Source organism: Cervus canadensis, chromosome 5 (genome assembly GCF_019320065.1).
Source record: "Cervus canadensis isolate Bull #8, Minnesota chromosome 5, ASM1932006v1, whole genome shotgun sequence".
Lineage (NCBI taxonomy): Eukaryota > Metazoa > Chordata > Mammalia > Artiodactyla > Cervidae > Cervus > Cervus canadensis.
The window spans coordinates 63555581-63582117 of NC_057390.1; the positions used below are offsets into that span (position 1 = coordinate 63555581).

The following is a 26537-nucleotide window of genomic DNA, read 5'->3' on the forward strand; positions in this document are numbered from 1 at the left end:
GCCTGGCCTCTTTCAAAATCTAGTTTCTGTTGGAATCCTGGAGATGAGATTAGTGACATGTGTGCCCATCCCCCAATGGCCGAGCAATGGGAGTCCTCACTGAAGCCCACATTAAAAAGGAAACCCTTTCAAATGCAGTCCAGGGAAGTTTGATAGGGAAATTAATGTATACCACAGGATAAATGTTTCAGTGAGAGTTGTTGAAAATTCCGGGTGAAAGTCCAGAGAGAACTGGTTTCCTGCTGAGCCATGAAACGTGATTTCTTTCTCAGAGTATGTGATGTGTTTGTGTATTATTTCCCTTTCCCTGATAAGCTGTCTCAGCAATGTCAACCCCCTCATTTGTACTGAAGGATTGCGGCTCACGTTCACAATGTCAAAACACTCTGCAGACTCTGAAATTTAGACTAAGGCCAACAATTTACAGAGCTCAACTATTTTTACATCTTTTTAGAAACAAACATTTTTTTAAAAGAACACGTGAACTTTACATAGCAGCTTGATTCTTGATGTGTGACCAAGTAATGAATCTAAAATTCCCGGCTGACCAGGTGCTGTCAGTTGCCTACAGTACTGTTAATCCTGTGGATGATGAGGGAAGTATTGAGAAAAAGGTGGTGGTGGTTGTGATTTTTCTTGGGTGATGCCTGTCTGGATACAGTGCATCTTACTAATACTCTAAAATCAAATTAATATTTAGAAATGTTCCTTCTTCCTATAATGAAATCATCCTAGACATCCTTGAGAGTGGCCATGTTGCTCATTTGACAGGTTTCTGTATTTGTTGTAACAGTGATGGAGAGGCACTGTGCTGGAGACCTTAAATAGATCACGTCTGGAGTCGTCACCCTTCCTCTGTAGGGCAGAATTTATCTTACACATCTTAGAGCTGAGGTGCTGAGTCTCAGGGAGGTGGACCAGCTAGCCCAAGGTGATGGTAATAGAATGGCAGGAGGGTGGGACTTAGATCTAGTTTGCATCTCAGGTTCCAGGCCCTTCGGATTCCAGGTGGGGTTGCTGAAGCAGGTGATACGTTAGAAGCCTCAAATGACAGCTTGAGCCCTGATTTTCTGATTTTACATTTAGGGCTCAGTCTTTTTCTCTTTCTTCTTAATTCACTCTGAACATATATATCCATGACACAAAAACGTCAAAACAAAAGAAGAGATATGTTTAGAACTTCAGCTCCCTCTGCTCTCTCCACCCAGCTCATTCTTCCCTGACTTTCTCAGTTCCTTTTTTGCCCTTCCAATGTTCCTTTATGAAAATATAAGTAAATATGAATGTAAACTGTTATTTCCCTCCCTTTTTATACAAGGTATAACATACTCATTCTCTCCCTTTACACACACACACAGGCACACACACATGCTACTCTGTATCTTGAATTTTTCTGTTGAATGGCATACCCTGGAGACATTTTCATGTCAATACATAGACAGCAACTTCATAAACCATGTTTTGGGCAGATGTATGATGGTAAAGAATCTGCCTGCAATGCAGAAGACCCAGGTTTGGTCCCTGGGTCAAGAAGATCCCCTAGAGAAGGGCATGGCAACCCACTCCAATATTCTTGCCTGGAGAAATCCATGGGCAGAGGAGCCTGGCGGACCACAGTCCATGTGGTCACAGAGTCGGACGTGACTGAGTGACTAACACACGTGGTATTATATTCTGTGCATGTACCATGATCTACTCAGCCAGCCCCTGTAGATGAGCAGGCTACTTTTATTCCTTTATACTGTAAACAAGGATGCCATAAATAATGTTGACCATGCTTCATTTCATGCCCAGACAGATATATTTCTGGGATAAATTCCTCAAAGTGGGATTGATGAGTCAGAGAGTAAATAGATTTATAATATGCAATTTTGATTAAAATTGTTAAATAGTGGTTGTCCTCTTTTGTACTTTCACCAGTGATGTGTGAAATAATCTATTTCCCTACACTTTCCCCAGCAGAGCATGTTAGCTTTCAGGGGGTAGGGGTTCCCATCTGATAGGAAAGAACTGATATTTCATTAATTTTAATTTTGAATTTTTCCTATTGTAAGAGAATCCAAACATTGTTTTCTTATGTGTAAGGGCCAGTTGCATTTTCCTATGTAAACCATCTGACCTTGTTCTTTGCCTATGTTTCTATTGATTATTGGTCGTTGTCCTCTCAGATTTTATGAACTTTATGTATTAGAGAAAATAGCCTATTGTCTGTGATATGCATTGCATATATATTTGTTAGTTTGTTTATTCTTTTTTGATTTAGCATGTAGTGATTTCTGTGGCTTACTTTTAATTTGGGAAATCATGGAAACCCATGTAGATTTAATTTATGAAACTTTTCTTTTATGGCTTCTGGATTTTGGTCATGAAAAAGCCTCCCCATTCTAAGATTATTTTAAAAGATCCTATTTTAGGACTCCTTCCCACAAGCAATTGATTTTAGTCAGCATTTCACTTCTAGAGCACAAGTTCCTTCAAGTATTAATGTGATATTCTTCTGAAAAAAGTGCCAGGCAGAAAATCAACTAATGTGACAAATTAAGAGATAGTCTTCTTACCTAAACAGACATTTCTCCAAAGAAGACATATAGATGGCTAAGAAACACATGAAAAGATGCTCAACATTGCTCATTATTAGAGAAATGCCAGTCAAAACTACAATGACGTATCATCTTACACCAGTCAGAATGGTCATCATCAAGAAGTCTACAAACAATAAGTGCTAGAGAGTGCGGAGAAAAGGGACCCCTCCTACACTGTTCGTGGGAATGCAAATTGATACAGCCACTATGAAGAACAATCTGGAGATTCCTTAATAAACTAGAAATAAAACTACCATACAGCCCAGCAATCCTACTACTGGACATATATCCTAAGGAAACCATAACTGAAAAATACACATGGTCTCCAATGTTCATTGCAGTACTATTTACAATAGCTAGGACATGGAAGCAATCTAGATGTCCATCAACAGATGAATGGGTAAAGAAGGTGTGGTACATATACACAATAGAATAATACTCAGCTATAAAAAGAAATGCATTTGAGTCAGTTCTAATGAAGTGGATGAACCTAGAGCTTATTATGCAGAGTGAAGTAAGTCATAAAGGTAAATATCATATATTAATACATATATATGGAATCTAGAAAGATAGTATTGACAATCCTATATGCAGGACAGCAAAAGAGACACAGTCATAAAGAACAGACTTTTGGACACAGTGGGGGAAGGAGGGGGATGATTTGAGAGAACAGCATTGAAACATATACATTGCCATATGTAAAATACATTGCCACTGGGAGTCTAATGTAAGATGCAGGGAACTCAAAGTCAGTCCTCTGTGACAATCTAGAGGGGTGGGATGGGGTGGATGATGGAAGAGGGGTTCAAGAAGGAAGGGACATATGTATACCTATGGCCAATTCATGTTGATGTGTGGCAGAGATCATCACAATATTGTTAAGTAGTTATCCTCTAATCTAAAATATAATAATTAATAAAATACCAAGGAAATAAAAGAGATGGTCTTCTAGAGTTTCATAGATGCACACCCAGGAGATGCCTTCTTTCAAGTTTCTCATCCTTATCCTGAGAACATGACACATGTGACAAAAACCCATGTAACATCCAAGGCCATTTTTTTTTTTAGGCCAGTGACTCAGATGCAACGAGCCCCACCGGACAACAGCCAAACGATGGGTGTCTAGAAGACAAAGCATCCAGGGACAAGCCAGGAGATTGGAAGCTGCAATCACGAAAAAGGACTCAGACACTCCCAAACCGGAAATGCTTCTTGACCTCCGCTTTGCAAGGTGCCAACAGCTGCAAAGCAGAGATCTTTAAAAATGAATTCTGGTCATCTTCTTTGGAGGCGAAGGCTGGGGATGGACATAGGAGAACGATGTCTCAAGGTGTGCCGCAGTTTTTCGACTCCCAGCGGACTTCCACCTATGATAATGTCCCCACCCAGCCCGGGTCCCCTGGGGATGAAGCCAGTACACTCTCACCCCAGGCCTGTGACTCCAAGAGAGATGCTCTTGCCAGCCTAAACTCTGAAACTGGGCCTGGGAGAAAAATCTCTGGTGAAGAGGAACTTGAATCTTTGCAGAAGATGGTCCAGGAGCTGCGAAAGGAAATAGAAACACAGAAGCAAATGTATGAGGAACAGATTGAAAAGTAAGTCAATCCCAGAGGGGCTTGGGCAGCCACTTGGTTTCCATATTAAAAGCAAATAGGGATTTTTTTTTTCTGCCAGAGGAGTGACATCATGAAACTTCAATTATAGACAATAGTTTCTATAGTAAGTAGTCTGGCCTAATGAAGAACAAGGGCAAAGGGATTGAGGAGATGACCAAATTACTGAAAACACTAAACTTTAGATTAAATTCATGGAAAAGTAAGTATGTAGCTTAAGTAGCTTAACCAGCTATTTCCACAAAGTGATTCTTTAAGCATCAACATGCTTAATACGAGCTTCCCAGGTGGAATAGTGGTAAAGAATGTGCCTGCCAATGCAGGAGACACATGGGAGGCAGATTTGATCCCTGGGTTGGAAAGATTTCCTGGAGGAGGAAATGGCAACCCACTCCGGTATTCTTGCCTGGAAAATTCCATGGACACAGGAGCCTAGAGGACTACAGTCCATGGGATCACAAAGAGTCTCACGCATTTGCCTTAAAACATTAAGAAAAATTTTAAATTTTTTTGTATTAATGTCATTCACTAACTCTGCAAATATTTATTAAGATGGCCAGTCCTCCTGAAGGGAACAAAGTCTTCTGAATCCAAAATTGGGTAGGGGGTGGGGGCTCCCAACTCCTCCAAGGGAGAGGAAAGAGGACTCACAGTCTATAATACTTACTCTAATCTTCACACTTCAGACATCCCTTCTCATATAATCCCTTTAGTAATCAGGTGAAATAGGTAATACCCTCATTTTACAGAAGAAATTTGAGTTTGGGAAATATAAAAAGGTTCCTAAAGGTTACATAGCTAATCATTGATGGGGCTGAGATTTGAACCCGGGTCAGCCACCCTCCCGAGCTCACTCAGATTCTATCTCCCCACCACTGGAATCAGTGGTCAAGATCTAGTAGTGTCTCTTGAGGTTGCCCTCTAAACAAGAGGGATGCGGAGAACTCTGAGAAGAAAACTAGATTTGTGATGAGTAGGATTCCAGAAAGTAAAAGTGTTAGTTGGTCATGTCTGACTCTTTGCAACCCCATGGACTGTAACCCAGCAGACTCCTCTGTTCATGGGGTTTCCTAGACAAGAATACTGGAGTGGGTTGCCATTTCCTCCTGCCAAGTATCCTCCCCAGTCAGGGATCAAACCTGGGTCTCCCACGTTTCAGGTAGATTCTTTACTGTCTGAGCCACTAGGGAAGATGGGAAAGAATCTTCCTGCAATGTGGATTCCAGAGGAATGTCTAATTTGGCTTGAAGAAGAAATGGGCAGAGGTAGGCAATGCTCTGATGAGAGGCCATTACATGCAGCATCGACCAGGCCCTTGAAGTTAGAAGCCAGTGAAAGTGTTAGTTGCTCAGTTGTGTTTAACTCTTTGCGACCCCATGGACAGTAGCCTGCCAGGCTCCTTTGTCCATGGAATTCACCAGGCAAGAATACTGGAGTAGGTTGCCATTCCCTTCTTTAGGAGATCTTCCCGACCCAGGGATTGAACCGGGATCTCCTGCACAGGCTGGAGATGGGTCTCCTGCATTGCAGGCAGATTCCTTACCATCTGAGCCAACCAGGGGAGCCCAGGCATGGGCTCAAACAGGAACTCAAGTCTCCATTTAAGAATGTCTCTGCCGTTGGGTAGCATGGAGGCAGTATCTCACAGAATGAAACTCTGAAGCGACTTTTCTAGTCACATTCTCCTCACAGGCCTGAAATTCCCTGCTGTGGTTTTAAAATGTCATATGTACGCTCATTTTCAAGGGTGAATTCAGCATAGCCTGAAGGAGGACAGACAGGCACCTGGGATGAGACTAAGATTTTGGCCAGTAACAGTGAAAATCCTGGGGATTCAGGAATCCAGCAGATCCTGCACTTTGAGTGGGATTCAGAAGTGCGGGTGGGGCTGGCAGGACCATTGCTCCCAAAGGGCAGCTCCCTGACTTCTCCAAATCTTGGTCTCCAGGAGCCTTCCTGAGAGAAGGCTCTGGTCCATGGTCTGCGTGGAGCAGGATGAGAAGGCACGCATGTGTACACAGAGGCTGGGGATCCATACACACAGAATCTGGGTGAGATTCAGCTGTCAATCAACACTTCCACAGAGCAGGACAGATGTAAGGCGCTAGTGGGCTGTAAATATTAGAGGTGGTATCTTCATTCAAAGACTTTATAATGTGGTGGAAGATACAAAACACAAAATGACATGAAAAACAACATGAGATGTCATAGGATGGGTGATAAATGATGAAAGAGGAGCAGGAACACGCTCTGGGAGTTCAGCTTTACTGGCAAGTCCTCCTGTCCGGGGTGGGACACAACCAGGAGGCACAGGCTGGAGATGGGTCTTGTGACGTGGAAGGTGAAACGGACAGGGTGGCGGTGGGCAAGGCCGGAGGGAGAGTCTAGAGGTCATGCCTTGTCATTCCATTCTTTTCTTCCCTTCTTCGTAGCCTCGAGAAGGAAAATTATGACGTGTGGGCTAAGGTGGTGAGGCTCAATGAAGAACTGGAGAATGAGAAGAAGAAGTCAGCAGCCTTGGAAATCAGCCTCCGCAACGTGGAACGCTCCCGGGAGGATGTGGAGAAGAGGAACAAGGCCTTGGAAGAGGAGGTCAAGGAGTTTGTCAGATCGATGAAGGAACCCAAGACTGATGCTTGAGGATCCCAGGAACCACAAAGACTGCCTGCAGAGAACCAGCGCGGCTGCCTTTCTTGCTGCTAACCAATAGCCAGGAAGCAACATCACTCCCTAAGAGGGAGATGACATTTGGAGGGAAAAACATCACATTTCCCAATAAATAGATCAGTGGAGTTTGCAGGAGGATAAGAGTAAGCGGGGACTTGTGTGGACAGCTATGAGCCCCTGGGGCTGTATTTGAAAGGATTGCATTATTCCGCGGTGGTTTCAGCTGAGTGAGACAGCACCTTCCGCAACTGGCTGGCTGTGTCCAGTGGAGACTGACACAGGCCACAGGCAACAGGCTGCCCCCGACAGAGGCTGGACTGAAGTGTTAGCTGTGTTTCCGTTGTGGAACAACTTGCTTGGTCAGATGCCCGAATGGGGTGTCTCTGAGACACAGGGGCCAAAAATAATATTCAGCTTTTGAGTTCTCTGCCTTGGGGGAGGGGAACTGTGTTTTGTACCTGCTGAAGCCAGGACCCCATTCTGCCACCCCCCTGCCCCATGAGGCACACTCTCCAGGGCTGGAAACTCAAAATTCATGTTAGGCAAAGACAAACCAAGCAATAAACTGTATTTATGAAAGCAAAAGCCATTAGAAAATTGTATTCAAATAAAGGGAAAAAAAGAAGCAGCAGCGCTGTTGGTAATCCATGCAACACCTTTATGAGAGCAAATGACTCCCCTTCCTGGGGGCAGAGACACCCCTCTCCAGGCACATGATGCGCAGGACGTGGGCTGTGTTCCAATTCCACTTGCATTTCAGGGGCTGCGATTGCACAGGGCAGGCCCGCGATGATACAACTTTTTTTAGATGCTGGTTGTGAGTTTAGATAGTAACAGTCATATAATAATACTTTTCCTGTTTCACCAAAATGCATATGATTTTATCCTTTTAACGATCCCGAGGCACTAGAGAAAAGCTAGGGCTTTCCCAGCTCAGAGTTGACTTTTCCTTCTATATTAAGCCAACCTGGCAGAGGCCCCTAGTGAGGCCCCAGGCCTTCCTAGGAAGCGTGGTGGAGTCTTTAATGGTTTTTGTCATCGTTCTAGTTGAGGGGTCTCTAAGCTTTTTTGATCATGTACCCCATCAATAGAAAATATTTGAGCATACCTTCCTCAATATGAAAAAAAGTATAAGTGTTAGTCGCTCAGTCGTGTCCTATTTTTGCAAACCCATGGACTGTAGCCTGTCAAGCTCCTCTGGCCATGGAATTCTCCAGGCAAGAATGCTGGAGTGGATTGGCATTCCCTTCTCCAGGGGATCTTCCCAACCCAGGGGTCAAACCCACGTCTCCTACATTGCAGACTAATTCTTTACCATCTGAGCAGCCAGGGAAGTCCATCCTTCTCAACATAAGTATGTTTATTTATTTATAAATGATATACACATACTACTATATTAATCTATCATGTATATCACAAAACATACACAGGAAGAAACTGAATAAGGATGAGATAAAAACAAACCTAAGTAAATATTCTCAAATGTGCTTTCAGCTCTGGAAGCCCCTAGCCCAATTTCCCAGGGGGTGTTACCTGTACTCATATTACATATTTCATCCATTACTCCCATAAATATGCTTGAATTCTGGAAGACACATGGCTGAATTAGTGGTTTGGAATCTCCAGTTATTCACAGTGAGAGTTTAGCCTTCCCCTTCTGTGTCTCCTCATTATTTCTTTTTCTCCCTTTATTTTCTCCCTTTTCTTCCTCTTTTCTGTATTTTGCTCACTCTGGTCATCATATCCCTCACAGAGTGAAAGGCCTGGACAGGAGCTGTTTCCTAGTCCTACTACCCAGGCCCTGCTCCTCCCATCTCCAGCATCCTGAGGACCAGACAGATGGAGGACAAGGATGATGCGTGGAACTCCTAGTAGAGGCTTGCTTACAGCCCATTGATGACAGGGAGACTGATTTGGAACATTATTAAGTAAAACAGCTAAATATTTGATTTCCTAGGATTTGTTTTTCAATTACAGAGTAGCAAACGTAGAAACACTTCCTGAATACTTAATGTCCACTGATGTGTGTCTGTAATTCTGCCAGGCATGTGTGCCATGTTCTCCCGTGGGTTCCTGACATGGACCCTTTGGATGCTAATACAGACTTGAGTGTGAAAGTAGCTGGCTTCATAGTTCCAAAGGGAACATTTGTCTGCAGGTGCAGAGAGGAAGCCCTGAAGCCTGTTTGTTTGGGGGTCCACATTATAGAAACTTGCTGGCCCATATTTGAATCCTAAGCGCCTCCTGGTCAGATCATGCCTCTCCATGCCTTTTGCCAGAACCACAAGATCACAGAGCGGCCGGTCCAGCTTCGGAAGCCAGTGTCTCAATACCTCTTCACAATCAAGGACATCTGGCTTGCCGAAACTGCCCCTACTTGCTCTGGTGCCACCCTCCACATAAGGAGAACACAAAGAAGAGTTTCTCCAGGACCTCAGACCCTTGAGTCCAAGGAAGGGCCAGGGAAGAAGATCTGGGGTCTGAGGCCAGTGTCGTCAAAGCCCCAAAAGACCACCTACAAGATGCATAGCAGTGTAGCTCCAGCTCACCTGGATCTGGGAGCCAGTTTCTGGAAGGCAAACCCAGACTGACCTATGTCAACTCTGTTGGACCCTGGAGCTCCCAGGGTTACCTTCAAAGCCCTGCCATGGGCAGGGTCTAAGGAATCTGCCTTTTCCCCGCCGCTACCCCCTTTACTGTCTCCTTTCTTCTCCCTGCACAGGTGCTGAGAACTTCAAAAGTCTGCAATACGCACTTTCAAACCCCTTGCCCTCTCCCCACCAACATTTTTCACTTCCTCACTGCCTCGAGCATGGCATGTTTTCTCCTGTGTGTGAGGCAGACTTGATGGTCTTCCATCTGTTTGTGCATGGGTTAGGAGACTTTGTATTAGGGGATTGCCTGGGGTAAGTCCTGTCTTCATCTAACAAAATTCCACGGATGGGGTGGCATTTATTTGTCACAATTCTGGAGGCTGGAGGCTGAGATCAAGTTTAGGTGAGGTCTTTTTCTGGGCTGCAGTCTTCCAGTTGTATGCATACATGGAAGAAGCTCCATGGGGAGCTCCATGGGGCCTCTTTTGTAAAACATTAATCCCATTCTCAAGGGCTCCAGCCTTACGACTTACCTCCCATAGGCCACATCTCCTATTACCATCATCTTTAGGGCTGAGGATTTCTACATATGAATTTTGGGTGGAAGGGAAGCAAACATTCAGACCAGAGCCATTCTTTCCCAATGAATCTTGGTCAGTCTGAGCCTCGAGACATGGAATGTGACATCACAATACCGAACCTACTGCGGAGGATGCGAGCAATAATCAATTTTGTTGTTGTTGTTTCGACCAATTCTCGCAGTCCTACTCAGATGGCCATCCTCTCGGGAAACATGGAGCAGGGGACTCCCAAGCAGCCTGAGGCTCTCGAGAAGGGGCGGGCCAGGAGCCGCATGGTGCGGGAGCGGATGGCTGGGCTCCAGGTTCAGGACAGGAGGATGCATATGCGCTGACATCATGTAAACTTCCACATTCCACCACTTCCTCTGCAGATAGCATCAGGCCGTGTGCTGCTGTGGAGCAGAGAGATCACTCAGAGGCTACTCCTGCAATTCACGTGGGCTGCCTTCATAAGAATTGCAGGAAAGCTTTCATCCTGCCGGGAAGGCTGGGTAAAAGGAGGCCCCAGGGATGGAGATTCAGCTGTTGCTCAAGGCTGGCCTTTGGTCAGCCACAGAGAGAGCTGCTGAGTGACTTCAGATGAGGAGTGAGTGCAGAATACCAACAGGGATGCCAAGCTCTCTTTCCTCTGCTCCCTGGAAACTGTTTCACGGTCCTAGAATAACAGCACTGGAAGATACCCTTGAACTTGTCTAATCTAACCTGTTCACTTAATGGATAGTGAAACTGAAGCCCAGAGACAAGGAAATTGTCAGAGTTCACACAGTGATGAGGAGGAGGATTTAAAGGGCTCCTCTGTCCCACTGTTCCGTGATGTTTGTGATTTTTAGCTTCTGTCCAAGGCTTTTGCCCCCACACCAGGAACCTGCTGTGAAACCCACTGAACATCTGTCACTTCAGTGCTTCCAGAATACAGAGCTGGGCTTAGCTCTTGGTCACAACCAAGACCCACCTAATATGATAGCATTTTCCACCTTCTCTGCATTACCAACGCTGTCCTAAGACAGTGGTTCTCAGACTTAGCCTCACAATAGAATCTCCTTAATCTGAGCATCAGATCCTACTCCATATCAACTGCATCAGAATATTAGGAGTGGAGCCTAAGAATTAAAAAAAAAAAACCAAAAAGCTTTTCAATTACTTCTAATACAGACAGGATTATTAAACCTGATTCTAAAACTGCTAAGTATGGCTCAAGTCGTGACTAATGATAATATTAAATCTACCTGCTCCCTCTCCCATTTTCAATCAACACAACTATACACTCTGTCCTCCCTACATGTTGATTTATCATGGGTTCATTCATATAAGATAAGAGATGCCTACAAGATAGAAAATGGATTTATGATATGGATCCATTTTTCAGATGGGAAAAACTGAGCCTGAAGATGTTACCATACAACTTTAATATAGCAGTAACTTAGTCATGAATAAATCCAGAGTCTGAGACTTCCTTAATACATGGGGATACACTCAACTTACTTTAAATGTTCACATAAGCAAAGAAGGTAAGCCCTTGAGAGCCTGATTTAAAGAGTCTTGAGAATGTGTGTTAGTAGCTCAGTCATGTCCGACTCTTTGCGACCCCACAGACTGTAACCTGCTAGGCTTCTCTGTCCATGGGGTTCTCCAGGCAAGAATACTGGAGTGGATTGCCGTTCCCTTCTCCAGAGGATCTTCCCAACCCAGGGATTGAACCCAGGTCCCCTGCATTGCAGGCAGATTCTTTACCGTTTGAGCTACAGGGAAGTCCCAGTCTTGGGAATGACTCTGATTTAAACCATCTCTCTTTCAGACTCAAGGCAGATAGCAACATCTCTACCAGGAGCCTTTGGGATATTAACCATGACTGTGACAGTCCTAGGAGACACCCATGAAGTTTCCATTAATTGTTAATACCATCTTTATACCATGTAGTTATCTGATTCCTAGCAGAGAGCTGTGTAATTAGGGTGGGAACCTGGCTGGCTAAATTGTGCTATGGGTGGAGGTGTGGATAGAGTGTGGGATGTACCACAGAATAATGCAGATGAGGGCTCTGGTCACCTGAGAGTACAGGTTATACAATCTGAGATGGGTGAAGAGCTGTTTCCGTTGCTCAGTCATGTCTGACTCTTTGCCACCCCCATGGACTGCAGCATGCCAGGCTTCCCTGTCCTTCCCTACCTCCCAGAGTTTGCTGAAACTCATGCCCATTGAATCAATGATACCATCCAACCATCTCATTTTCTGTTGTCCCCTTCTCCTCCTGCCTTCATTCTTTCCCAGCATCAGGGTCTTTTCTAATGAGTCACCTCTTTGCACCAGGTGGCCAAAGTATTGGAGCTTCAGCTTCAGCACCAGTGAATATTCAGGCTTGATTTCCTTTAAGGATGGACTGGTTTGATCTTGCAGTCCAAGGGACTCTCAAGAGTCTTCTCCAGCACCACAGTTCAAAAGCATCAATTCTTCAGTGCTCAGCCTTCTTTATGATCCAACTCTCACATCCATAGTTGACTACTGGGTGAGGAGGCAGGGGACAGGGGACTCAAGCAGCAGGATGGAAAGCTCATTTGCCCTCAAGCAAACCTGATAACGGATCAAAGCTGGCACTTTGACTTCCTTTTCTTCTCTCTCCTCCCCTTTACTAATGGCTGTCCTTCCTGCCTGCAAGGCCAGTCACGTTCAAACATCATTCTGGATCTTTGATCAGCGTCATCATCGACAGCATAACAGTCACTACCATTGGTAAGCAACAAATACCATTTATTCTCTGGAAGGCACTGTGTCAAGCATTTTGTACATGTCGTCTTTAAATCTTACATCAATTCTTCTCTTTTCTTGTTTTTTTGAAGAGAAAGGAAGAGTGGCTTTATTACTTGCCAGGCAAAGGGGGAACACTGTAGGCTTGTGCCTCAAGAACTGTGCCTTAAACCAACACTTGGATGAAGTGCTACTCTACCAGTTTTACAGATGACAAAATTGAGGTTGCAATGTAGCAGAGCTAGGAACTGACCCAAGTCTGTCCAATTTGCCTACTGCTAGAGTGGATCACTAGCACTTGAGAGAAATTAAAAATTTCTAAAATTCTAAAATTTCTAAAATTTAGAAATTAAAAATTCTAAACTAAAATTCAGAGAAACATTTCACTCCCTAGATCATAGGTTTATTATAAAAGAATATAACTCAGCAACAGCCAGATGGAAGAGATGCACAGGGCAAAGTAGATGGGAAGGGGCACAGAGCTTCCTTGATCTTCCGACAGCTCCATGTGTTCACCAACACAGAAACTTTCCAAACTTCGTCATTTGGGGCTTTAGGAAACCCTCATTCTCTAATAACAATTGGTTAAATCACTGACCAAATTGGTGCTTCAAATTGGTGATTGAACTCAATTTCCAGCCCCTCTCCCCCCACCCTCCAGGTAAATGATGAGACCAAAGTTACAGACCACTGAACTGGCCCTGAAAGTGAGTTAGTCACTCAGTCGTGTCCGACTCTCTGTGACCCCCATAGACTGTAGCACACCAGGCTCCTGTGTCCATGGAATTCTCCAGGCCAGAATACTGGAGTGGGTTGCCATTCCCTTCTCCAGGGGATCTTCCCAACCCAGGGATCAAACCCAGGTCTCCTGCATTGCAGGCAGACTTTTTACCAACTGAGCCACCAGGGAAGCCTAGTGACTGCAATCTGTCTTCTATTCCTGGCATTCTTATTCAAATTGTTATTTTAATTTTTAATTGAAAGTATAATTTAGCTCATATAGTTTAAATGCATGTATGAAATTAAAAGTAATAATGATTATAGTGGTAATAATCACTAGCCTTTATTGTGTGCTGAATATCGCCAGTCAGACTGTTCTAAGTGCTTTTTTGGTATTATCTGAGTTAATCCTAACAAAATCCCCAGAACTAGATAGCACTAACCCCTCTTTACAGCAAAGGAATTTGTTGCTGCTTTTGTTCCTGCCTTTCATGGTGACTCTGCAAACTATCTCACGTCCAGAGAAGAACATTTTTCTGACAGCTCCTGGGGTTGGAGATGGAGTTGGGAGCACATGAGGGCAATATTCAGTAATTGGATGAATTGTTCATCTGACAAATTGACTTTGGGCAAATTAGTCTGCTTCACATGCTAATAGCCAAGCTTGGCCAACTGGAAACAGAGACTTACTGGAAACCCCAGTAAAGCACCAGTGACGTTCACACCTGATAGGAAAATATTAGACAAGGCAGGCAGAGGCTGCTTCCTGGACATCTGAACTGAAGATCAGGACCGAGGGCAAGGTGAGATGGGGCAGTGGTTGCAGACCCCGCAGAGAGGATCAGAAGGCAGGGAAAATTCACCATTTGGGACTCCGGGGGTGGGGGATGGGGAGTGCACCCCGCCTCCAGGCTGTGTGAGCAGCTGTATAGCTGAGGGAGCAAACACAGATCCTTCACTCTGCTGTCTGCAGCCTGATCTGTCCTCTAACCCTCCATCCTGACTTCTCACCCCACGGAAGGGGGCCTTCCTCCATGCAGAGCCATACTCAGTTTGCTAAACCCAGCACCTGCAGGGCTCTGCCAGCGCACAGTGGGCACAATTTTCAGCTGACACCAAAGAGCCACACAGACTGCTTATGACTTTCGAACAGAAGTCTTGGTGAAGCAGAAATGGCCACCTAGCTGTTGAGAATGAGGAAGTTCGAGTCTTATTACAAGTAATTTGTAAATACTTGGTGAATACTCAGAGAGAGAGGGGAAAAGAAGATTTCTTACACGTCAAGAGATTTGCCAAAACGTCCACCTTAGAATAGCTCTTTGTTAGTAACTGAGGCAACTGTTATTACTTCCCTTGATGAAAAGCTCTCTTATAGATAAAAAACCAGTATCAAAAGGACTTAAGAATGAAATAGAGTTGCCACATGATCCAGCAGTCGCACTCTTTGGCATATATCCAGACAAAACTATAATTTGAAAAGATACATTCACCCCTAGGTTCATAGCAGCGCTATTCACAATAGCCAAGAAATGGAAGCAACCTAAATGTCTACACTTCAACAATAAAACAAAATAAAAAGTTTTAAGAATGGAGAGAACCAGTAGGTTGCAAATTTAGCAAGAGATGCCCAGGCTTCCATTCTAAAATTACCTCCTCTCTCTAGTCTAGGTGATGCGTGGTACTAGTTAAGTGTAAACAAGGGTATTACCTTGGGAGAATTGCTCCTAGTTTGAAATTATTTAGTCTATCTAGAGGCATCCTACACAGCTAATAATGCCATCTGACCACGCTGCCTCTTAAAGCTTTGCCTGCCACTAGGACAAGCCCAACTGCCTACACTCAGTGTAGGGGGCACTTAGACTGTGGCTGGGCCGAGCCACTTTGCAGGATTGAGCCACATCCTCCATTCATGCATGTATACATCTGCAGTCCCCATGTTACCCTGGGAGCTGCCATGTGCTCGGCCCAGCCCACCTTGGCTGTCTTCCCCTGGAGGGCAGGAACAACGCCAAGACAAGGCTGCCACAGGAACCTGTCCTCATCGTCATGCCATTCATCTGACTGGCAGTGCAAGTGTCTTCAGAGTCACCTGTGAGACACCACGTCACTCACCCATCAACCGGGGCGTTGGGGAGATCTATCTCACTCAAAGCTCATGATGGCCCTTAGGACCAAATAGGATGATGTTGTGAAAGGGTTAAGCAAACATGAGCTACTGGCCTGAAGATTAGGACTCCACACTTCACAACCCCGGAATAGGAATTGCCCTGAAAGCAAGCTCTGTACCCTGCTTGCCTGCTGGCACTCTGGCTCCACAAGCAGGAGCAGGACACAGATCCTTCCCGGCCCCTCTGTCTGCCTGGGCTGAGGATGAGGCATCCTTGCCGGGATGGAGGGCACCAGGGCCTCCTGATGCAGCCCAAGAAAATGGGGTGTTAGTACACAAGGCACTATGAGCAGTTTCACGTCCTTGACCCAATGTGCACACGAGGAACCTCCAATGCAGGGAGGTGCTCACACAGCTCACAGAGACCCTAGGGACCTAGCTTCTCCGTTTTACCTTCCAGGAACTGTGTTCGTACCAGAGCGCCTGGTGTGGAGGAAACACCTGGGAGAGAAACAGGAGTCAGGCTTGAGCCTTCAGCCGAAGCCTCAGCCGTGGGATGGAGCAATGAAGAGATTCTGGTGGACGTCGAAGCTTCCTGCTTACCCCCCACACCACTAAGAAAGCAGTCTATCTATGAAAAGTACTCCTCCCTCAAATGTATTTTAATCGCCTTTTGAAAGCCAGCTCAAGGTGGTGAACAGTGAATAACATATACGGTTTGTGTGGATTCCAGAGTAAGAGTTAACCTGAATTTGAATCCCTGAGCCCTGCTGCGCTCAGTCATTATAGTCCTGTCCAGCTGTCTGTGACCCGATAAACTGTAACCTGCCAGGCTCCTCTGTCCGTGGGTTTCTCCAAGCAAGAATACTGGAATGGGTTGCCATGCTCTGCTCCAGGGGATCTTCCTAGCCCAAGGATCAAACCTGCAACTCCTGTGTCTCCTGCATTGCAGGCAGGTTCTTTACCCGCTGAGCCACCTTGGAAGCCCTGAATTAGAATCCCAGTTCTACTCTGTTCAATCGTATCATTTTGAATTCTCCGTCACCATTAAAATCTGCAGAAAAACTCCCACCCTTGGTGTATTAGTTTTCTTGAGCCTCCATAAATAACAGAAATTTATTACCTAACAGTTCTGAAAGCTGGACATCCAAGATCAAGGTGTGGGAAGGGTTGGGTTCTGAGCCTCTCTCCTTGGCTTGCGGATGGTCACCTTCTGCCTGTGTGTTCACATGGTCTTTTCTCTGTGCACATCTGTCTTAATCTCTTCTCATAGCATGTCAGTCATGGTGGATTAGAGCCCATCCTAGTGATCTCATTTTACCTTAATTACCCCCCTAATTACAAAAATGCACCATCTCTCCAATTACAGGTCACATTCTGAGGTACTGGGGGTTAGGGCTTCAGCACGTAAATTTTAGAGGGGACACAATTCAACCCATCACACTCGGTAACATGACACTTTATCACTTATGTCTCCAATGAAGAGGGATCCCCCCACTTTTCAGAATTTCTTCTGCACATCAATAAAGATTTTAATATTTTCGCCACTAGAAACTAGGGGCTCTGGTTTAATTTAGTTTTAAATTTTCTATCACAGGAGATGAATAAGATCAGAACTCTAAAGTCTTGGCTGACCCATGGGTGTCATGAGAAGGACATTGGACAGGGGTCAGGAAACCTGATTTCTATTTATAATATACAGCATTTTAATTAGATTATTTATTAAACTATTAATAATAATAATAGGAAGGTGTGATGAGGCATTATTTCACTTGAGCCCAGGAACCTGAATGCAGCAGCCTGCACTCACTCAGTCATTACTGTGGTGGGTTTTTGGGGATATGTTGACAATTGCGTGCTCTTTATTACTATAAAGGTTTTGCCCCAAACTTCAGTTTAATCCCTTGGTGACCTGAGCTGGACCTCATGGCAGCACCATGGTACCTGGGCTAGCGGTGGGTTTGCAGCCTGATTTCCAGAAGGACTGGGCAGCCCCTCCACCCCTAGATGCCAGGCCCCCAAACCTCCCATAATGACACTGAGAAAAGACAGGCCCGAAGAGAAGCAGAGGAGACCACTCTCCTTAACCCCTGTGGAGAGCTTTTCTAAACCTCTCATTCCAGACTCCCCAGGAGCTCTTCCAACCTCCCAGCTGGCAGGAGGCAGAGATAAACTAATCATGTGTATGTGTATGTGTGTGTGTGTGTGTGCGCATGCAAAACTCACATCTCTTGATTCTGAAAAGTCCTTAGGAAAAGAAAGTAGTGGAGGTCAGCGGAGGTGGTGGGAAGATTGAGGTGACCTTACACTTCCCTCCTAGTAGCTGAGGCTTTGGCGTCAACTATAAGGAGACATTCATGAAGGCCTGGAGGCATCTATTGTTCCCCATAGGTCCATAGAAAATTGCTAGCATTTGGAAAAAATGTACCCATAAAGGTGAAGATGATGTTTTTTAATATCTCTTGAAGACCACTGGCTTAGCTGTTAAACCCAATGTGAATGAGGGAAGAAACCAATGAAAAGTTGAGAAGCCCTCAATGGAAAAGTTGAGGAGCATTGGTGACCCACTCCTGCCACTAGTGGGAGCTCTAGGTTCATGCCTCCATCAGCCCCCAGCCGGGCTAGAATATGGGGTGAGGATATTTTGGTGGGGCCTTGAACTAGGGGATCACAGGCTGTAGTCCAAATTCTCCCCTGTAGTGTTATCTTCTGAGTCTTATTACTCCACACAACTAGCTGGGCAAGAGAGGTTCCACATCTTCAGATCCTTATACATTGCGAGTTTAAAAAACACAGACCTAGAGATGAGGGCTAAGGGGCCCAAAGCACGGAGACCCAGAAGGCCAGACAGTCTGCTTCCAGGCTGTAAGCTTCAACTTGCCCAGGAACTGGACAAAAGCCGTTCATTCCAAAAGGCCCAGGCATTCACCCTGGCCCAACCTCTAGAATTCATAGAAAGAAAAAAAAAACCTTATTGTACTAAAGTAGTTTTCCTTGGAGAACCCCTTCTGAACACGGTCACTGAGAACCAGAGGTAAGAAGATGCTGAGGTTGACATAAACATCCTCAAACCCACCTCAATGAGTCTAACATGGATTCATTAAGGCTAACACTGTTATTTTTAAGGCCTCGATATGGAACCTACAAGTTTTCTCTTCCCTTCAAGTCATTGTTTGAGGAAGGATGGTGCTGAGCATGATTGTGATTTGCAGCTGCCAAAGGAAACACCTGCCGAGAACCAGATGTGGGTAGATTCTTCCCCCAGGCCTGAGAACAAGGTCCTGCTGGCAACATGCTGGTTTTGCTTCACTGTACTTATCATAGTTTGTAGTGATACATTTCAGGTAAGATTATTTGATTAATGTTGACCTCATCTGCCTCATAGACTCACAGGGCACAGACTGTGTCTATCTGGTTCGTGCATGAGCCTCAGTGATCAATGGATTTCCTGGTCCACAGCCCCTGCTCTATTAAGACCTAGAATAATGCCCAAGGGGTGCTTCCAGTAATTCCAAAAGGCGCTGTTTTAAAAAAGAGAACATGTTTGGCTCAAAGCTTTGAGGAACCAGTACTTGTGCAGCAGTATTTAGTCCTCGTCACCAGAAACTATCCCATCGAAACAGTCTTTTGAGGGGCTTCCCTGGTGGCTCAGTGGTAAAGAATCCCCCGCCAATGCAGGAGACATGGGTTCAATCTCTGATCTGGGAAAATCCCACATGCCATGAAGCAGCTAAGCCTGTGCACCACAAATCTTGAGCCTGTGCTCTGGAACCCTGGAACCAGAGCTACTGAGCCCATGAGCCAATGAGCCGTAACTACCGAAGCCCAAGTGCCCTAGAGCCTGTGCTCCACAACAAGAGAAGCCTTCACAATGAGCAGCCTGTGCACACAACTACAAAGTAGCCCCCACTCACCACAACTAGAGGAAAGCCCACACAGCAATGAGACCCAGCACAGCCAAAAATAAAGAAATTAAAAAAAAAAAATCTTTTGCATGATTTCCACCTAAACATTTTGTTTTTTGGGTGTATCATATTAATGATACTGGTTGGCTTGAAATAAAGATTTCCACAAAAACAACAACAGGAACAACAAAAGACACAGATAATTCATTTTTTGAAAGATATGCAATAAAGCAGCCCTGGATTGAATTTTAGGTATGTTTGACTATCATGTGCCAGGCGTTATTTATTCTAATATTTTTGGAGCACCCGGTGAATACCAGGCTCCGTGAAAGAGACAGGTAGAAAAGAGTTTTGTCATCACACAAGGGCCCTCCTAGAGCAGGAGGGAGAGAGATGCAGAACTACAGATGGAAGCAAATGGAAGAACAGCAGATTGTGATCAATGCCATTAAAGAAATAAATAGCGTGCTCCATATAAGAGTCAGACAACTTAGTGACTAAAGCACCACTATTCAGGAATAAACAGATTTTCAGAGAGAGCCCTAAAAAGAGATTCCTGCAAAGGAAATGGCAAAGACACTGTTCCTGGCAGATATAGGCTTAAATTATTAAGAATAAGGTCCTTGTGGGTAGACTTTTTCAATCAACAGAAGTGTTGTAATAGAAGCATGTACAGGTTGCTGGGACACACACACACAAAAGAACACCCAACACCAGATGTGGGGGAGCTTGTGGAGAAGATGCCACTTGAGCGGTAGACTTACAGTGAGCAGGTGGTGGGGCATTCGGAGGAGGGGAGGAAAGGGTTCCAGGCAGAAGAGATGGCACATGCAAAGCAGAGTCATCAGTTAAATCAGAAACCAGCCATCAGTCTGCCTGGATGCTATTAGGTCCCAGAAGAGGCTAGAGAAGAGTGGACTGAAATCAAAGGTGGCAGGATTTTATATTAATTGTTCACAGTTCACCTTCTCTGAAGAGAGCCATCAACAGTTGTTTATCCTTAGCTCCAGCTTAGACATTTAAAGATTTTCTGCTGAGCAGATTGGTGCAAATCTAGAATTTAAGAACTTAATTTTTCTTTTCTGCTCATTTTCCTGATGGCAGTCATTTTTCATCACTTTTTTTCTTTGGCTCCATTATCAGCTCTATTCATTATGTTTACGATGTGGCAGCTGAAATAGTTATACATTCAGGCTAGGAATTTTGGAGAATGAATTATTGCCTTAAAAAATTGGGTTCATCTGTAACATAGAGCCTTTATTATGGGGTCTTTATTATGGGGCCTTTATTATTTGATAGAAACCCATGGCTCCAAGCCCATGTGAGCCACTCTCTGTATTACTTCTTTGATCTCCATATAATATTGAAGAAAGTGCAAAGAGCTCAGAGCATTTTTTGAAAAAGAGAAAAATTCTAGTATTTTTACATCTATCTTTCGAATGCCCCACCCCATCCCCAGCAGTAACTTCTCTTATCCAATCTGCTATGCTCCAACATCATCAGAGTCTCAAAATCACTTTCTCTACTAGAGATGTGTTGTTTATTTGTGTGTTTAACCTTAACTCCCCCCTGACTTCTCTAATTGCCATCTCCTTAGTCAGTCTATAGTCTAGTCCTCTCAATTTGTCCTCTCCTGATGACTTTCCTTTATCTGACTCTCTTTCTTTGCCCATCATCCAGCTCCATGTCATGTAAGTCTCATAACCAGAGCCCAGACAGCAGGCTCTGGAGTCCAACTGTGTGTGTTCAATGCCAGCCTCCCTGCCCACTTTACCAACCTTAGCAAAGTCACTGACCTTTTTCAAGTCTTAGCTTCTTCTTCTAATACTGGTGATAGCCTGATTCAGTTACAAGCGTTTGGCTGCAAATAAAAGGACACCCAGCTAAGAGCAACCCAGGCAATGAAGACACGTAACTATCTCTCCTTGTGAGAGCTCTGGAGGCAGGTGGTATAGATACCGGAGGGAAGCTCCACAATTCCTTAGGGGCTCAGGTTTCTCCATGCTTCCCTATCCGTCACCATCCTCAGCCTTTTGACTTGTCTCGCATTGGTCACCTCATGTTTCCAAAATAGCCACTTCAACTCTAGACCACTTGACCACATCCTAAGTCAAGGAGCAGAAGACAAATGTACCTCTCCTTTTGAGGCACTGTCCTTTGATCTGAAAAAATAAGTATCCCCAGAAGACTTGCCATTGCCTAGAATGGAATCATGAAGTCACAGATGAGGTACACGGCCACAATATAGATACTTCTTTGAGACATCTAGCTTTAACAACACTATAGTTTTCTAAAATATTTTCATGACATATCTCTAAGGCCTTGTAAACTAAAATTTCTGATGAAAAGTCATATCTTATTTTTAACATTCATTTATTCATTCACCCAACAAATATTGATTACCCACTCGATCAGGCACTATTCTGGGAACTGGGAAACATGTGATACATGTGACATGAACAGTGGTCCATGTGATATGACATTTAAGTGCTGGCCTTAGGATAAGACTGGAGTTCTAGGAAAATACCCTAAGTTGTATCCCCTCCCTTTTGTGTACCTTGCCCACATAGCCACACACATGTTTGTAAGGAAGCATGCAGACTCCAATCTCAAGAACTCTGGAGAGTAACAGAAAGGGCTGTAATTTGGGAGTTCTTGATTCAGTCTTGCAATTTCTGATCCCAAAAGTTTATTTGGCCTCTCTGGCTTCCACTTCCATTTTGGAAAAATAGAGTTCAACTAGATGAAATCTGAAGCCATTTCCAGCTCTACAAATATATAAATGTATATACTTTTGGATGAGCCCGTAAATTCTTCTTGCCCACTGAGTACTTAAGTTGGTCTAGTAGAATCTTCATGAAAGAGTGGCTAAGTGTCTGGGCCACTAAAGAACCCAGAGCAAGAAGCTCCGCTATAGTATTTATCCAGAGACACACAAACACACAGAAGCTTTGCCATGAGGTCACCTTGCCCTTATCTCTGCAATGCAGATGGAATATACACATCTGTCAGAATTCTTCCCCCAGAGCTCCGTGTGTCCTCCGGAAGCCAAGCTGTAGAAAGGTTCACAATTAACCCAAGAAGTGAGTGCCTTTGCTTTCTTATCTCCCCTCCTGCTTCATTCCTCTGGTGACAGGAAAGTGAAAATTCTCTGTGGCCTGGGGGAAGGTTTCTCAGAGAACAGAATGCACAACTGCAAATCAATCTCTTGCTTTCCAGAACAGGATAAGGAAGAAGACACGGCCTTTGTATGAACTGCCAAATTTAGAAGAGGCGGCACTCTTCAAAGAGTCACCTCCCAGCCTTTTCAAATGTTTACTGTGGAAAAGTCCTGGCAAGGGTGGTCTCTTTTTTTTCAATCTGGAATTTTCTTCTCAGCAGTCATTGCAAAGCTGGAAATCTTGGGAATTCCATTTTGGCCTGTTTCTCTGGGACTTTCATTGCCAACAGAGACTTTCAGATCAACCTCATTTAAAAATGTGTGTTTCAACCCCCCAGAATTCTAGTCTGTTGGCTCCACTGGGCTTTGCCTTCACTTAGAGTGGACATCAGTGGGTTCCCTGAGAGCTCTTCCTTGAAGCCATCCAGGGTTATAAGATGGTGCTTCCCGTCACGACAATCAACCACCCACATGCACACTTAAATATATGACAAAGTCAGCTTTATACTCAGCCTTATGGGAAAAGAATGGAAAAATGGAATAGGAGAAGGTGAAGAAAGCTTCAAAGGTAGCCCAAGGCTTTCAGTGGAGAGGAACTGGGGCTTCCTGCCTTTACTTGGTAACACTATTAGTTGTCATTTATTGCTTCCTTACCCATTGGCACACACTGTTCCAAATACTTTATGTGCACTAGCACATTTGATCCTCTCAATGTCTGTAAGGTACGGTGTTTTATTTCTCTCACTTGGCAAATGAGGGAACACAGGCACAGAGAGGTTCAGTAACAGGCAGACGGCCTCCAGCAGTTAGGTTTTCAGTCACTATGCCAACATTGGTCTTCAAGGAACAAAAAGGAGGCAGCCCTTCTGAGAGTTGATTGCCTGGCCATCTATTAGTTTAGGGAAAACTTAGCTCTTCCCTTCCACACCTCTGGTCAAAGCACTACCCCCTATTAAAGATGTCAGGGATCCTTAGTTTGTGAAATGTGGCAAGGAGAGTGTGAATTTTTTTTTCCTGTTTCTATTTTTTCCCTCCAGATGACCCTTTCTTCTAATTTTGTTACCTTCCTTCCAAGTTACTAGACCAGAGTGGTCACAAATATTTGTTTAAATAAGATATATTTAAGAATGTCTACAACATCTATCTAAATGTATACACACACACACATCAAAAGAGAAATTTGAAGTATGTTATTTTAGTTCATTTTCCCACCTTTTAATAGAATTAGCTTCAGAACCGAAGGGAAATTTAAAGTTCATTTAGTCCAGTAGGTCTCAACTAAAGGCCATGTCACCCTCCAAAAGGTTCTTTTGAGGGTCTGGGCATGTTATAATAACTGAGGGTGGAGTGCAGTGCTACTTTTAGTTTAGTTAGGGAGCCTGGGATGTTAAATGCTCTATAGCATAAGGGACTGTCCTTCACAATGTCAGATTTTTATGCCTTGAATGCCAGTGATGTCCCATTGATAAACACTGACTGAGTTCCAAACTTCCATTTTACAATTGAGAAACTGAACCATAAAATGTTGTTGTTATTTGCTAAGTCGTGTTCGACTCTTTGTGACCCTGTGAACTGTGGCCCTCCAGGGTCCTCTGTCCATGGAATTTCCCAGGCAAGTATTCCCAGGCAATGCTGGAGTGGGTTTCCATTTCCTTCTCCAGGGGATTTTCCCAACTCAGGGATCGAACCCATGTATCCTGCATTGGCAGGTGGATTCTTTACCACAGAGCCACCTGGGAAACCCAGTTAGTTGGAAGCCCAGTTAGTAGCAAAGCCTGAGGTAAAATCCAGATAGACATACTTTTTGGAAAGGGCTCATTTTCCTCCACCAGAGAGTCCACAGAGTCAAAGCTTTTTTCATAATAATACTGAGACATGATTTGAATTTATCACTCTCGTTCAGGGGAGTTTTCCAGAGGCTACAGAATGTGTGCTGATATTGAACATGCAATGTGCCAACATTTAAGGTATCTGTGAGCAAATATTTTCCAAGTAACACGTGCACAATATTATAGACCCACTCTTGTCTAAAAGATCCATTAAAAGTGCAAGAAGACCAATGGATTTTAATATAATTACATACAAAGAGTTCATTGATATGATTTAAGATTTTACCTTGCATCTAACATTTAAGAAACTATCAGTGATTGAGTTTTAGTGTAGTGTCAAAGAATACCCACAATTATCTGAACTTGCTATTAAAATGTCTCCCTTTTTCAACTACAAATTTGTAGGAGGCCACATTCCCTTCATCAACTTCAACCAAAATAACATTGCAGAGAATTGAACATTATAAGAATCTAGTTGTCTTCCATTAAGCCAGACATTGAAGATTTTTGCAAAATTATAAAGCACTGCCAATCTTCTTTTGATGCTAATTTTGTTTTGGAAAATAGATTTATTATTCTTAAAAATCCATTGTTTATATTAATGTACAATGATTTTAATTTTAAAATGAATTGGTAAATATATTTTTTAACTTGTGAGTTTAAATTTCTAATACGGTAAATATCAATAGCTATAACCCTCAGAAATGTGAGCTCTTTTGGGGGTCTTTAGTAATTTTTAAGGCTGTAAAGGGGTCTAAGGAATAAAACATTTCAGGACTACTGCCTGGCATTATATCCATTCAACTAAATGTAAGTCTCTTGGCTAAGACCAGGGACTCTGTTTTAAAAATTGTTTCTCAGATGCTTCTAAGGCACAAACTAGTTTAAGAACCATTGACACAGAGCTTGTCTTTGCTGAGAAAGCCTCATTTTATTGTTGAGCTGTGGAAACAATGCCAGGATCAAGGATAGGCCTTCACAGTCCAGTGGGGGACACTAAGGATGCTGTTGGCGTCACATCAACAAGGACCAGTGATAAACTCCCCAGAACTGGGGCGGGGTGGACAAGGAAATACCTGACCCAAATCCTGGTTCATTTTGATCAAGAGAAACAGCTGGGAGGCAGAGAATGAGCTTCAAGAGGAAAATGAATATGACTGCTGGATTCAGCAGAAAAGCCACTGTCCCAGTCAAGGGGAATGTGATTCTCTCAGTGTCCTAACCAAGCTCAAGGCCAGACAGGGAAAAGAAGTGGCTTATGAGCCAAATTAGGCTCAGAGATATGTATTATTTGTATTTCCCAGAATGTAGACATTTTCTGGAATCAGTCGGAAAAAAACCTTTTAATTACAATTTCAAATTTCTAGTTTTTCTTAAAATTGGAAAATCTGATGCTCACAGGCCTTAAACTACTTCAGCAACAATTGTCTGGTTCCTCACAACTGCTGCTGCCCACAGCTGGAGCCTGAGTCTTCCAGTGACCCACAGTCTTCAGGCCTCCTCACTTGTTTATGTCACTTTCCTGGCCACTGGGGTTGCCATCCCAGTTCTAGATAGCTCAAAGAGAATGGTGGGATCCTTTGGTGGTCTAAGAAGAAGGCAGGAAGCAGGGCTATACCAGAATGAGACAGCCATCCAGGCTCAAACATAGCAAAGTCTGAAATCTGGAGTCCTACTGGACGCTAAGTTGGTCTAATTTGCCAGGACACAAGGATTAGAGACAAATAGTTTGATCTTTGTACCATTGATTTTAAGTTACTGTGCTAGTAATAGCACTAGTAATAGAACTAAAGGGCTCACATTAGCTGTAGGCAGTTGATTAACTCCATCTTTTTCGTGAATATTAGAGCTCAGAGTAACAAGTATTCTCTGCTAAGTGTCTTTGACATCACTTGTGTGATGATGAAAACAGCAGTTATAATAAACCCCTTAATATCCTCCTCATGGAAATCTCTTGCTGTGTTGCTGAATCTCACATTTAGTCTTTGTCAAACCAGTTAAGAAAAGCTACTTCCTCAATGTCAGCTCTGGATCCAA

At 43.9% G+C, this 26537-nt stretch overlaps 1 protein-coding gene across 9 annotated transcripts in view; it reads left to right on the forward strand.

Annotated features, from left to right (window-relative positions):
• The window catches only part of ARHGAP25 (Rho GTPase activating protein 25), a 103404-nt gene extending 81250 nt beyond the window's left edge, over window positions 1-22154 (forward strand). For 8 of the 9 annotated variants that reach the window (XM_043468937.1, XM_043468943.1, XM_043468936.1 and 5 more), the window contains 2 exons: window positions 3651-4177; window positions 6628-7487. In XM_043468937.1, coding sequence (XP_043324872.1) covers window positions 3651-4177; window positions 6628-6835 — 735 coding nt within the window. In that variant the 3' untranslated portion in view covers window positions 6836-7487. Of the gene's footprint in view, window positions 1-3650; window positions 4178-6627; window positions 7488-22143 lie in introns of those variants that run through there. The other variant, XR_006269468.1, reaches the window with a different exon arrangement.
• Window positions 22155-26537: the final 4383 nt, after the last annotated feature.